The 14,441-nt window shown below is 41.0% G+C and overlaps 1 protein-coding gene across 5 annotated transcripts in view; it reads right to left on the bottom strand.

Annotated features, from left to right (window-relative positions):
• cadpsa (Ca2+-dependent activator protein for secretion a) overlaps positions 1 to 14,441 on the bottom strand; it is a 593,453-nt gene that overhangs the window by 279,527 nt on the left and 299,485 nt on the right. For all 5 annotated transcript variants that reach the window (XM_068051590.1, XM_068051591.1, XM_068051593.1 and 2 more), the window contains exon 8: positions 10,097 to 10,236. In XM_068051590.1, the coding sequence (XP_067907691.1) occupies positions 10,097 to 10,236 (140 nt within the window). The remainder of the gene's footprint in view (positions 1 to 10,096; positions 10,237 to 14,441) is intronic.

Raw genomic sequence — 14,441 nt, 5'->3', positions numbered from 1 at the left:
GTCCCTTTCTGCCCGAGCAGTCTTTATCTGTGGTGTGACCATCTCCCTCTACGTGCTATCCACGATGATCTCAACTCTGCTGCTTCAGATCCGAAACGCGGATTTCGAGTAACTGCAGCTGGAGACACCACCTGCACATGTGTTCACCCTGGACACTGGAAGTGTCCCTGACTTCCCACATTGCACAGTAGGAGCACTCCACACTGCCGAGCTGCACTGCCATGACTTACCCTTAATTTACTCCCTTAAATTACTCAAAAATTAGAGATTATTTACACTAGGGAACTTGATTCCCTTAAAAGCACTACTTACTACATAAAAAACTGTAGTCCTTACCTTTCTCTTTACTTTAGTTACAAACCCTGCTATTTACTGATACTCCCTAACAGCAGTTACTCACCAACCAATCACCTTGCAGCTTTCCTGCGATGTCACTGTTCACTCTGGCACGCTTGGACTCCTCTCCACTGCTCTCCCGGAAGGTACGTGCTCAAGGCCATGATCCTCGGGCTCTATTTATCAGCTCCCTGTTCCGTGTTCTTCCCATAGGTCCGCTCCTCTCCGCTGCTCTCCCGGAAGGTAAGTGCTCTAGGCCGCAATCCTCAGGCTTCTTTGGTGCATCACCGTCAGTTATGACCGGGTGAGGAAGGGGTTGCAGGCTCCCTTCTTGCCCCTTTCGTAGTTTGGCCGTAACAGGGTTTATCTTTTAAAATGCAATGATTTTAGCTACCACCTCAGTGAGTCTTTGCTCACTGCTTTCTAATTGTAACTGCAAATGAACCAATCAGACAGGTTTTCTTAGGTTTAAACAAGAAAGATGTAAGTTAATTAGCCTTACCATTCTAACCCGGTTAAAATGACTAAAATACGCGACACAACCACGCTAACATGCATACAAGATAAACGCGCATACAAATAGATACAGAGGGGGAGAAAGAATTGTGGGGTGGGGGGGGTGGGGGGTTGAAGTAGAGTTTATAATAAATGGAATTTAGTTACTGGGTGACAATGTCCTCAATTGAAGTTAAGATCTTGGAGTTCTCGCTGGGGCCCGGTGCACAATTTCAAGCTTGCTTCTCCGGTACCAGAAGGCCAAAGATATTCTTGTCTGTCATCTTGAAGCATAGAAACTGCCACCGTGGGTTTCCTGGGACTTTGCTGGAGAGAGAGAGGGAGGGAGACTTCCCTTCTCCTTTCTGTTCAAATTTCAGTCTGTCCTTTCTGGGTGGCACAATTCAAAAAGACCCCAGTCTGCCCAGCAGGTAGGTCATGTCACCCTTTCCTTGTGTGAAACAGCAGCTTCTGGGAGGGTTGTTGATTTCAAAGCTTTCCAGACACACTCGGTGGGGGTTGGAGTTCTGGCTCTTAGACAAAGAAGGTTGATTATCACTATTGCCTAGACCAATCTGGTTACTTGTGTCAATGCGCACTCCCATTGTCTCTCTATTCAACTGTCTCTCAGAATGCAAATGTGCAACCATGTTTTCAGCTGTTCAGCTCTTGTTTTTTTTAAAAAACAAGTTATGTGCAATGTCCAGTAAAAAAAGTTCAAGTAGTGTCCCATATGACAAAATTAATATGCTTCCATTTCGCAGCTGTGATTTCTGTCACAAGGGCCTCAATTGGCCTGGCGTAGGTGGGCCATTTTCAACCTCCCCCGCTTCTGGTGAAATGACAGAAGTGTGATGGAAACGGAACCCCCCCTCCCCCATTAGATTTTACACACCTACCCCCTGATCCCCCGCACCACCACCCACCGCCGCCCCCCCCCCCCCCCCCCACCACCAGTCCGCTTGCAGGGTGACATGAAATTCTGGCCTATATTCCAAATTTCAAGCTATTTTTCTCTTCTGAATATTTTCCTTCTCGCTTCCTCTCATTTCTCCCTGAAGTCTGCTTTCCATCATTTATTTTCTTTTGAGTCAGATAATGCAGTCCTTCCACAATTCTAGCCAGTAGTCCATCCTGAAGCATTTCTAACAAGCAAAACACTGTCAGTTGAGAAAATTGATTGGCAGTACAAGGATCTGTCTCTGTCACTGAGGCTCAAATGCCTTGTTACTGGAACTACCAAAATGCCATATATAAATTCATTGCCAGGGGAGTCAATTTTTGATTAGTTTTTTTTAACCACCTCTCGTGTTCTCTGCATAACATTAGAGAGTTTCCTGTGAACTGTCAAAAGCTAAGCATAACCAAAGAAAGCACTGAACCACTGCACTTGTGGTGCTGTTTTGCAAAACACTAAGGACCAATAATGCAATGGAAAGGTCAAGTGCTGAAGTGACATGAACCATCTGCAACAGGACATAGATAGGCTAGTAGAATGGGCAGATGCGTGGCAGATGGAATTTAATACTGACAAGTGTAAGGTGATGCATTTTGGCATCTTGGGCTTCATAAATAGAGGCATTGAGTACAAAAGCAGGGAAGTTATGCTGAACCTTTATAAAGCTCTGGTTCGGCCCCAACTTGAGTACTGCGACCAGTTCTGGTCACCACAGTTTAGGAAGGATGTGAGGGTCCTTGAGAGGGTGCAGAGGAGATTTACTAGAATGATTCCAGGGATGGAGGATTTTAGTTACAAGGTTAGGTTGGAAAAGCTGGGGTTTGTTCTTCCTAGAACAAAGGTGACTGAGGGGAGATTTGATAGAAATGTATGCCATTATGACAGGCTTAGATCTGTTAGACAAGGAAAAACTGTTCCCATTAACTAATGGTAGAAGGACAAGGTGACATAGATTGGGGGTTTTAGGCATGAGATGCAGGAGGAATATGAGGAAGAACTTTTTTTACCCAGCAGCTGCTGGAACCTGCTGCCCACAAGGGTTGTTGGAAGCGGAGACAATCAATGATTTCAAATGGAAATTAGATGGCCACTTGAATGAAATAGACTTACAGTGCTAAGGGGATTAAGCGGGGGAGTAAGATCGACTGAATAGCTCCGTGGAGAGTCAGCATGGACTCGATGGGCCGAATGGCCTCTTTCTGTGCCATAAATGGCTCTATGACTCTAAGCTGGCCTAAGGTTTAGTTCATACCTCATATGCAAGGTACAGAGCAATGAAAATCGTAAAATTGTGTATAAGGCTAATAAAGGTATCAAGAAAACCGTGTTCATGGGACCAGGTGTTCCATCTCACTAATCACACTAAATAACAACCCACTGGAAGTGGTTGGCAAATTCTGGACCTTGGGTCCATGGTGAGAGACACTCCATCCCTTGATGCAGAGCTCGATACATGCGTAGGAAAAGCAGCTACTACCTTTGGCCAACTTGTGAAACGCACATGGAATAACACCAATATGATCCTTAGGACCAAGCTGATGGTTTGTAAGGCCTGTGTTCTCAGCACCTTGCTGTATGGCTGTGATACATGGGCGATTTACAGCTACCAGGAAAAGAAGCTCAATAATTTCCATCTTACATAAGAACATAAGAAATAGGAGCAGGAGCAGGCCATTCAGCCCTTTGAGCTCGCTCCACCATTCAATGAGATCATGGCTGATCTTCTATTTCAACACCATTTTCCTGCATGATCCCCATATCCCTTGATGTTTTTAATATGTAGAAATCTATCGATCTCAGTCTTGAACACACTCAACAACTGAGCCTCCACTGCCCTTTAGGGCAATGAGTTCCAAAGATTCACTACACACTGAGTGAAGATATTCCTCCTCATCTCAGTCCTAAATGGGCCGCCTCTTATCCTGAGAGTGTGTCCCCTGGTTCTGGACTGCCCAGCCAGGGGAAACACCTTCCTGCATCAACCCAGTCAAGCCCTGTGAGATTTTTGCATATTTGAATGTGATCAGAAAATCAAGACCCAATGTATTTAATTTTTCCTGTAGGACAATCCCTCCATCCCAAGAATTAGTTTGGTGAACCTTCATTGCACTCCCTCTATGGCAAGTATATCTTTTGTCACGACCAGGTGAGGAAGGTGTCTAGGGGGTCCCTCTCAGCCTTCACCTGGTTTTACCATAACAGGGTTTAATTTTAAACACATCGTGTTTTAAGCTCCCCCTTGGTAAATCCTTGTTCACCGCTTTCCAATTATAAGACAAAGAAGCCAGCACAAACAGGCTTTCTTAAGTTTAAAGAAGAAAAGTTGAAATTTATTCAACTTAAACTCTAATTTGGTTAACACCTACAGATACACGACACGCCCATGCTAGCATGCGTACGCGATACACACATGCAAATAGGGACAGAAAAGAGCAGAAGAAAAATAAAATGGAAAGGTTTGAGGCAATATCTGAAGAGTTGTTGTTATGGTTCTTCGAGCTCACTGTAGAGTGCTTGCTTGTAAGTAGATCTTGCTTTTCGTTGGGGCCCAGTATTTTTCTTAAACCTTGTTCGCAGTAAGAGACTTTTCTCACTTGGGGTTCATGTGTCTTCAGTGGATTCAGAGGCTTGTGAGAAAGAGATGGGAGCAGACAGGAGAGAGATTTTCTCAGTCCAGGAGCAAACAGCTTTCTGCCTAAACTGTTCGTATAAATTCAAAAAACTCTAGTTGCCCAGCAGGTTAGTAGTGTGACTAGCTGGTTTGACCATGTCCGTTTGTATATTCGGCCATCTTAGCAGTCAACCTGGAATGCGAGCTCCTCCACCTTCAATGTCTGGTGATCAAAAGTCCATTGTGGGTTGAATGTCAGGGAATGGCCGCTTTGTCCTTCCAAACACTGTCTGTTAATATGCAAATTTATTTTCCAGCCACAGCTGATCTGTTTAACAAGTCTTCTTCATGCTAGTAACAGTTTAAAATCAATGTTCATGACAAAATTAATATGCCTCATTCTTAGCAGGTGGGGGCCTTGAATGACACTTTCCTTAGGTAAGGAGCCCAAAACTGCATACGATGCTCCAGCTGCAGTCTCACCGAGGCTCTATATAATTGCAATAAGACATCTTTACTCCTATATTCAAATCCACTTGTAATGAAGGCCAACATACCATTTGCCTTCTTCATTGCTTGTTGTACCTGCATGTTAGCTTTCAGTGACTCATGAACAAGGACACCCAAGTCCCTGTGAAATGCAACACTTTCCAGCCTCTCACCATTTAAGAAATACTCTGTTTTTCCTACCAAAGTGGATAACCCATCACATTTCTCCACTACCAAATTGTTGCCCACTCGCTTAGCCTCTCCAAATCTTCTTGAAGTGACTTCGCATCCTCCTCACAACTCACCCTTCCATCTAGTTTTGTGTCATCTGCAAACTTGGAAATATTACATTTAATCTCCACATCCAAATCATTGATATAAAGTACTGATCCTTGCGGCACCCTACGAATCAGAGCCTGTCAATCCAAAAATGACCCATTTATTTCTACTCACTGTTTTCTGTCCATTAACCAGAATATTCCCTCCAATCCCATGTGCTCTAGTTTTGTTTACTAACCTCTTGTGTGGTACCTTATCAAAAGTTTTCTGAAAATCTAAATATACCACATCCACTAGTTTCCCATTATCTATTCTGCCAGTTGCATTCTCAAAAAACACCAGCAGGTTTGTTAAACATGATTTCCCTTTCATAAATCCATGTTGACCTTGCCCAATCCTACCACTATTTTCTAAGTGTTATGTTATCACATCCTTTATTTTATAGATTCTTGCATTTTCCCTACAATTGATGTTAGGCTAACTGGTCTGTAGTTCCCTGTTTTCTCTCTCCCTTCTTTCTTAAATAGTGGGATTACATTTGCCACCTTCCAATCTGCAGGAACCATTCTAGAGTCTATAGAATTTTGAAAGATGATCACCAACGCATCTACTATCTCTACAGCCACCTCTTTCAACACTCTGGGATGTAGATCATCAGGTCCAGGGGATTTATCTGCTTTAATCCCCATTAATTTCTCAGGTACAATTATTTTACTAATATAAATATCTTGCAGTTCCTCGTTTACACTAGTCCCTTGATTTTTCATTATTTCTAGGAGGTTTTTCATATTTTCCTCCATGAAGACAGACACGAAGTATTTGCTTAGTTTGTCTGCCATCTCCCCATTTCCCACTATAAATTCTCCTGACTCCACTTGTAATGGACCCACATTTTGCTTTGCTAATCCTTTCCTTTTTACATACCTACAGAAGCTTTTACATTCCATTTTTATATGTCTCGCTAGTTTATTTCATATTCTATTTTCCCTTTCTCAATCTTTTTCTTGGTCCCCCTTTGCAGAATTCTGAAATGCTCCCAATCCTCAGGCTTACCATTTTTTTGCAACTTTATACGTCTCTTCCTTTGCTCTAATACAATCCTTGGTTTCTTTCGCTGGCCATGGTTCGAACACTGTCCTTGGTAGGTTTTTGCGCATTAAAGGACTGTATATTTGTTGTAAACTATGTATTAGTTCTTTAAATATTCGCCATTGCCTGTCTACTGTCATACCTTTTAACGTAGTTTCCCAATTCACCCCTCATACCTTCATAGTTTCCTTTGCTTAGATTTAAGTTTCTGATTGAACTACATCACTTTCAAACTTAATGTAACATTCTATCATATTACGATCACTCTTTCCTAAAGGCTCCTTTACAACAAGATTATTAATTAGCCCTTTTTCATTGCACAATACTAGCTGTCTTTGCTATTTGCGGCGCATTATGGATATATCCTGGCAGGATAAAATCACAAATACGGCAGTCCTCTCAAAGGCAGAGCTCCCAGGTGTGTTGGCACTAATCAAACAGAGGCGGCTTTGGTGGATTGGACACATCCGCAGGATGGAGGGCGGTCGCATGTCCAAGGACCTTCTGTATGATGAGGTAGCCGGGGCCAGTCGATCAGTGCAGCTCCGCTTGGGGGTGGGGGTGGTGAGGCTCACAGTCCAAAGTGCATAGGTGGAAAATTGTGTTGTTTTTCAAAAGTGTAGATCAGCTACGACCAGCAACTGGTTTTGAAAATTTTAACAGGTATTATTTAACCATGGGCTCCCAGATATCACTGGCATCCCTACTTGTCTGCATGGGAATCCCAGGCATAAAATTTAACCAAAATGGGGATAAAAATACACAATGTTAAATGTAAGTGTAGTCAGTTTGAAGGTTTTAAAAGATTATAATATCTTGGACTGATGTGGACTACCATGATGACCAGTTGCTACAGGAGCTTGACAACAGGCACCGACGTCAAAAACAACTCACAGCATCACTTGGCAGCTTCACGTGCAGCACTTGTGGCAGAACCTGCCTCTCAAGGATTGGCCTTCACAGCCATCAACAAAGGTGCACCAAGAGAAGTGAAAGAGGCCTTTCACAGATGGAAGGATGCAAACCAACCATTTTCCTGTGAATGTGTCTGTCTAATATGTTTGTATTACACAAAAATACCACTGATACTAAAATTTAATGGGACATTTTCTGCAAGTTAAAGTAAACCAACTTAGTACAATGACCCACATAAATTTGAATTCCTTTCCTTTTTGGGGCCAATCAGAATACAAGTGACATTTTGTGCACATAACTAAACTGATACATTAGCACTAGATGCTGCTCTCTTGATAATATTACACTGCTCTAAAATTTAGTCAAATAGTCAGCGGTGTTAATAAGATGTATATGGTAGTTCCAGACACAAGTCTTTTTACCATTTCTTAGCAATTACTATTGTCCCTTCATATATTTGCTCAATTTGCCAATGTGATCACTTATTACAGTTGTCCAGTTACACTGCAGCTAAACCTTGGTGCTCACTCCTCTCCTGGTCCCTAGCCATTTCTCAAGTTCCAACTGGCTCCCCACTTGCACACACATCATTGTCAGTGAAGTATGTCTGCAATGACCCAGTTATTCCTGTAGTCATTTATATTCTGCTCATGTGCTCTTCATTGAGTCCATCTTTTGATCAACTGAATGTTCCCTTGCACATTATATACACTTTTTCATCATATTAACTGGATTTCTAACACTATCCTGTCAGTTAAAATGCTAAATATCAACAATGTAAAAAAACATCTTTAATCATGTTCTTTGAACAAATGGGGATATTCATTCCAAGTTACACTGTTGGTTGCAGTGTCAATCTTTCAACAGGATCACGTGGCCAAGAGCTGCCATAATTCGTTTACCAAACTCTTTATTACTTTTAGCAATACACTTAGAAAAAGTAATTGTATAAAAGGAGGACAAATATGTGTCCTGACCTTCTATTTTATATTCAGTACACAATCAGATCAAATTGTCATATGAAAAAACAGCTGGAAAAATTGACTGTTGCAAGCAGTTCTGCACAATCTCTAAATGAACTATTTTCCTGTGTTTTTGATGGAAATAGAAATGATTGTCATTGCAAGCACTGGAAAGAATGGTGATTAAACACTGCATCATTTTCATGGCTGCAGTCAACAACTGACTGTTGCGGTAGAACTCTGTGTGGAACGCTGCTTAAATGACAGAGCTGAGTACATCAACCGTGACAAAATAGAGGAAATACTGTCAACACAACAGCATCTAAAGATTAGCTGCGCATATACCTTTTCGCTTCTCTATTATTTAACTGGAGGAAATTTCTGCTCATCCAGTTCTGGATGCCAGACAAGCAGTCTGACCATTTAGCACATTTAAATATTCGAACAGATTTTCCTTTTTGGTACAGGGATATAAAGCATCACTTGAGAGGATAGCATAGAATAAAATCTGACCAGGATCTCTATACACCTGTAAGGCAGCTAGTTGGACAAATGTATTTATGTAGTTATGGTAGGAATTCCTACTTTGATGAGCAATGGTGAATCAGAATGTTTTAATTTGGATAAGGTAATGGACTTAAGTGGAAGGTCTTTGCCTTGTTTCTAGACAGAAGAAAACTGCAGATAAAAGTACTGTTAAAGAATGTTATTAGATTGTGTTCAGGTATGATGCAAAAAGTAATTCAACAATTGTCGTCATTTATAGTGGTATGTAGAATTGTGTTAACCAACAGTTAATTTAGTAATATAAATTAAGAGAAGTATTAAGTATAAAGTATAAATACTCACAAATGTTAGCTAGAATCAAGAAAAAGACTACTAAACCAGAAAGAAGATAACAGAATAAGGCTCCTGCAATGAAATTGTGATGTGATCAAAGAAGTTGCTGCCAGCCCTCCCAGCAGCAATAGTCCAACAGGGTGGGACTTCGTCCTGACCCTCTGACACTGCTTCAACATAGTCCAGGTTCACTCTGCACAGGGCTCCCAGCAGGATTCCCATAAGGGTTCCTGTTATTGGCTGCAAAATCCTGGCAGTGGGACAGTAGGTCTACCATTACAGCACCAGAAAGGGCAACTGGCCTGTTAAAGGGGCAAAAGTGCCCTTAAGATTCACCTTGGCCAAGACCAGGTTCCACAAAGCAGGTAAGTGCAGGGCAAAATGGAGGGAGCTCAGAGTCATTAGCACCACTTGTGGAGGAGAATCCTACCCAAAACAGGCTGTGTATGAGCGCCGCCTGTTGCACTACAGACAATTAACACTGCCAACTATCAACTGGAATTTTACTGTTATTCCAGTTAAGCTGAATTCAGTTAACACTAACATTCTGAATTAAGTTATGCTGTGATTAGGTTAACAGCAAATCCTGTGTTACAGTAATCACAAAGCCAAGCTATTGTTCCGGTTTATAATGCCACATTGTAGTCATGGATAATACAGTTGTCACAGAAGCAGTGAAATAAAGTCATTTACAGTAATAGATCAAATTATGCGTTCTGTTCAGTCCTTAGTATGGCTAGGATGAGCCAGTAGTTAAATAATGATGAACCAGTTTATATAGGATGAGCCAAAATGAAATTTGGGGCATAAAACCCCTAGAAATAAGTTTAAATTTTGGACCATTATTCCTACATGCTGATATTTAGCACCAGAACGAAAGCTGAAATCTGTCACTGCATTTGTAACTGAGACATGCAGCAACACCTTACCTGCACTTATTTAGAATGAACAGAAGTGCTGTCGATGGTCTGAATTGATTTTAATATTTGCAAATGACTTAAGAGGTCAGATATGATATATAGACAACCAAATGTCATGAGTCTTAAGTGATATTATGCTGTCTAAACCAACATCCTCCCATCCCTTATTTTAAGTACTGTAATTTATGGGCTGCATACTTACCCACAGTGCTTCATATTCTGTGGTTTGTCCATTCGAACTGCCAATTTAATTTTCAGATCCTGATCGGTACTGTTTTTTGAAACAACCATTTTGTGCAATTCGGCTGATTTTGGACTATTGGGTGTAGGATGCAAGACAACCTAAAAAAGAACAGATAAATAATGGTATTTCACTAACTGGAGTAGTGTAACTATGAAATGGATTACAGTCATTGGGAAACACATAACTGCAGTTAATTTGCCTGGAAAACAAACTGGGAGGCAAAAAGTTATTAACACTCAGATCGCTACAGATCTGGCTAAAGGTGACACAACAGAGGAATATCTAATTCCTTCTTGGATTCTAAGATATATACAATAGCTGTGTGATGAGGTCTGCATTGGTATGCATGACCATAGAAATCTGATGAACACAATAGAAGCAGCACAGGTGGTATTCATCACTAATAATTAAAAAAGGAAAGTATTTCTACAAAATGTAGTGACATTCAACCATGGAAAATGTTAATGAAAAGAAATGTGTCAGTTAAGGTAATTTGGTTTAATTTTATTTTCATCAGTTGGGCACATTTGTGCTTAAGTGTGAAATTAATGGCACGGAATTTTCAACTGCTCCTCCACAGTAACTTTACCAAATGCCCCATTTAAGTGCATAAATGGAGTTTCCATCACACTCATTGGTATCTTTGTCTGTTACAGTTGCTCTTGTGTATCTGTTTATTAGTGGGATATCTGTCTACTACAGTGCTCTTGTATAGCCATCACTGGTGTATCTGTTACGTTTTCCAATGTATCTATTACTGGTACACCCATATGTCGAGTTATACTGCACAGAATGGCAGAATTGTTACAGCACAGAAGGAAGCCATTTGGCCTGTCATGTCTGTGGTGGCTTTCCAAAGGAACAATTTACCTAGTGCCACACCTGCATCTTCTCCCCGTAGCACTGCACATTCTTCCTTTACAGATAACAATCCAATTCCCTCTTGAATGCCTTGATTGAACCTGCCTTCACCACACTCTCAGGCAGTGCATTTCAGATCCTAAACACTCGCTGCATGGAAAAGTTTTTCCTCATGTCTCCATTACTTCTTTTGCCAATTACCTTAAATCTGTGCCCTCTTGTTCTCGATCCTTGCACCAATGGGAACAGTTTTTCTCTATCTACTCTGTCCAGACCCCTCATGATTTTGAATACCTCTAACAAATCTCCTCTCAACCTTCTCTTCTCCAAGGAAAACAGTCCCAACTTCTTCAATCTATCTATGTAACTGAAGTTCCTCGTCCCTGGAACCATTCTCTGTATCTTTTCTGCACTCTCTCTAAGGCCTTCACATCCTTCCTAAAGTGTGGCACTCAGAACTGGACGCAATACTCCAGTTGAGGCCGAACCAGTGCTCTACACAAGTTTAACATAACTTCCTTGCTTTTGTACTCTATGCCCCTATTAATAAAGACTAGGATACTGTATGCTTTATTAACCACACTCTCAACTTGGCCTGCCACCTTCAATGATTTATACACATATACACCCAGGTCCCTCTGTTCCACCCCCTTTAGAATTGTACTCTTTATTTTATATTGTCTCTCCGCATTCTTTCTATCAAAATGAATCACTTCACACTTCTCTGCATTAAATTTCTTCTGCCACTTGTCTGGTCATTCCACCAATCTGTCTATGTCCTTTTGAAGTTCTGGACTATCCTCGTCATAGCTCACAATGCTTCCAAGTTTTGTACCATCCACAAATTTTGAAATTGTGCCCTTTACACCAAGCTCTAAGTTAATAATATATATTAGGAACAGCAAGGGTCCTAACATCGACCGCTAGGGAACTCCACTACAAACCTTCCTCCAGCCCAAAAAGCATCCATTAACCATCACTCTCTGTTTCCTGTCATTCAGCCAATTTCGTATCCATGTTGCTACGGTCCCTTTTATTCCATGAGCTATAACTTTACTCATAAGTCTGTTCTGCATCACTGTATCAAATGTTTTTTGGAAGTCCATGCACACCACATCAACAACATTAACCTCATCAACCCTCTCTGTTACCGCATCAAAAAACTCCAGCAAGTTAGTTAAACACGATTTGCCTTTGACAAATCTGTGCAGGCTTTCCTTAATTAACCTGCATTTGCCCAAGTGACTATTAATTTTGTCCTGAATTATTGTTTCTAGAAGATTCCCCACCACCGAGATTAAATTGACTGGCCTATAGTTGGTGGGCTTCACTTTACATCCTTTTTTTGAACAAGGCTGCAACATTTGCAATTCTCCGGTCCACTGGCACCACCTCTGAGTCTAAGGACAACTGGATAATTATGGCCAGTGCCTCTGCAATTTCCACTCTGACTTCCTTCAGTGTCCTTGGATGCATCTCATCCACTCCTGCTGCCATAGCAACTTTAAGTAAAGACAGCCCATCCAATATTTCCTCCTCATCAATTTTAAACCTTTCAAGTGTCTGAATTACCTCTTCTTTCATCATGACCTGAGCAGAATCGTCTTCCTTGGTAAAGATTGATGCAAAGTATTCATTTAATACCTTACATATGCCCCCTGCCTCCATATGTAAATGCCCTTTTTGGTCACTAATCAGTCCCACTCTTCCCTTTACCACCCTTTTACTATTAATATGCCTATAGAAGACTTTTGGATTCCCTTTTATGTTAGCTGCCAGTTTCTTTTCACACTCTTTCTTTGCTTCTCTTATTTTCTTTTTCACATCCCCTCTGAACCTTTTTCATTCAGCCTGGTTCTCGGTTATATTATCCACCTGACATCTGTCATAAGCACACTTTGACTTCTTCATTAATCTCTATCTCTTTCATCAGCCAGGGAGCCCTGGATTTGTCTGCCCTACCTTTCCCCTTTGTGGGAATATACCTTGACTGTGCCTGAACTATCTCTTCTTTAAAGGCAGCCCATTGTTCAGTTTATAGTTTGCCTGCCCACCTTTGATTCCAATTTATCTGGGTCAGATCCATTCTTACCCCATTAAAGTTGGCTTTCCCCAGTTCATTATATTTATTCTGGATTGTTCCTTGTCCTTTTCTATAGCTAATCTGAACCTCATGCTACAATGATCACTGTCCCCTAAATGTTCCACCACTGACACTTGATCCACTTAGACCACCTCATTCCCAAGAACCAGGTCTAACAGTGACTCCTTTCTTGTTGGACTGGAAACATACTGCTGTGGAAAATTCTCCTGAACACACTCTAGGAACTCTTGCCCCCCTCTGCTCTTTACACTACTACTAGCCTAGCATTTATCTATTACTGGTGTACCTGAATGTTCTAGCTGAACTTGTGTACTGGTTACTGATATTCCTGTCTGTACAGTTGTACCTGTGCATTTAGCTCCACTGGTATATCTTTTGTTGCATCTGCACTTGTGTATCTGTCTAATACTGATGCACCTATCTGTACAGTTCCACATGTGCATTTGTCTATTACTGTTGTAATTGTCAGTTATAGATGTATTTATGCAGTTATCCATTCGTGGTGTGGCCGTCTATCTGTTGTTACTGATGTGTCAAGATATCTGTGCTCCTCCAATTCTGGCCTCTTCAAGGATCCCTGATTTGAATTGCTCCAATATTGGTGGCTGTGCCTTTAGCTGCCAAGGCTCTAAGCTCTGGAATTCCCTCCCTAAACCTCCACCTCTCTACTTCTCTTTCCTCCTTTAAGGCACTCCATAAAACATACCTCTTTGACCAAGCTCTTGGTCATCTGTCCCAATATCTCTTTATGTGACTCGGTATCAAATTTTGTTTTATAATGCCTCTGTGAAGCACCGTGTGACTTTTTATTACATTAAAGACGCTATATAAATACAAGTTGTTGTTACTGTACATTCTACACAAAATGAACAAAATTAAGCTATTTTCTCTTTAAGATGCTGAGCAATATAATGTCTACCCAGCATTTTCCATCAATATTGTAGATTTTCATTATTTAATGTAAATGACTGACCTCATGCCGCAACTGTTATGACACAGATGACAGGCTTGATATATCCGAAACATTTTTTTATAACGATACTAGTTGATCATCAATGGGATGAGGGTCATATTCTCTCAAACAGGTGGCCAGAAGGCACACTCTGCTACACTTCCAGTGGTGAATGGGGACCCTGGATTTTGGATCTTTGTATTACTGGTGTCTGTTATAGCTATATTTGTATATTTATCTTACTAGTGTCCTTGGTGCTGAAATTACAGGTACAAATAACAGGTACAAATAATTAATGTGTTTATCTGAATTTTTTCTTTCTGCTTTAGTGAAATTAAATGGTGATTCTTATGTCTCTGCCTATTACTGGCATCCCTGCCAGTTAC

Source organism: Heterodontus francisci, chromosome 19, assembly GCF_036365525.1.
Source record: "Heterodontus francisci isolate sHetFra1 chromosome 19, sHetFra1.hap1, whole genome shotgun sequence".
Taxonomy (NCBI): domain Eukaryota; kingdom Metazoa; phylum Chordata; class Chondrichthyes; order Heterodontiformes; family Heterodontidae; genus Heterodontus; species Heterodontus francisci.
Note: the sequence above shows the minus strand (reverse complement) of the source record. Positions and strands in the feature narration are given on the sequence as shown.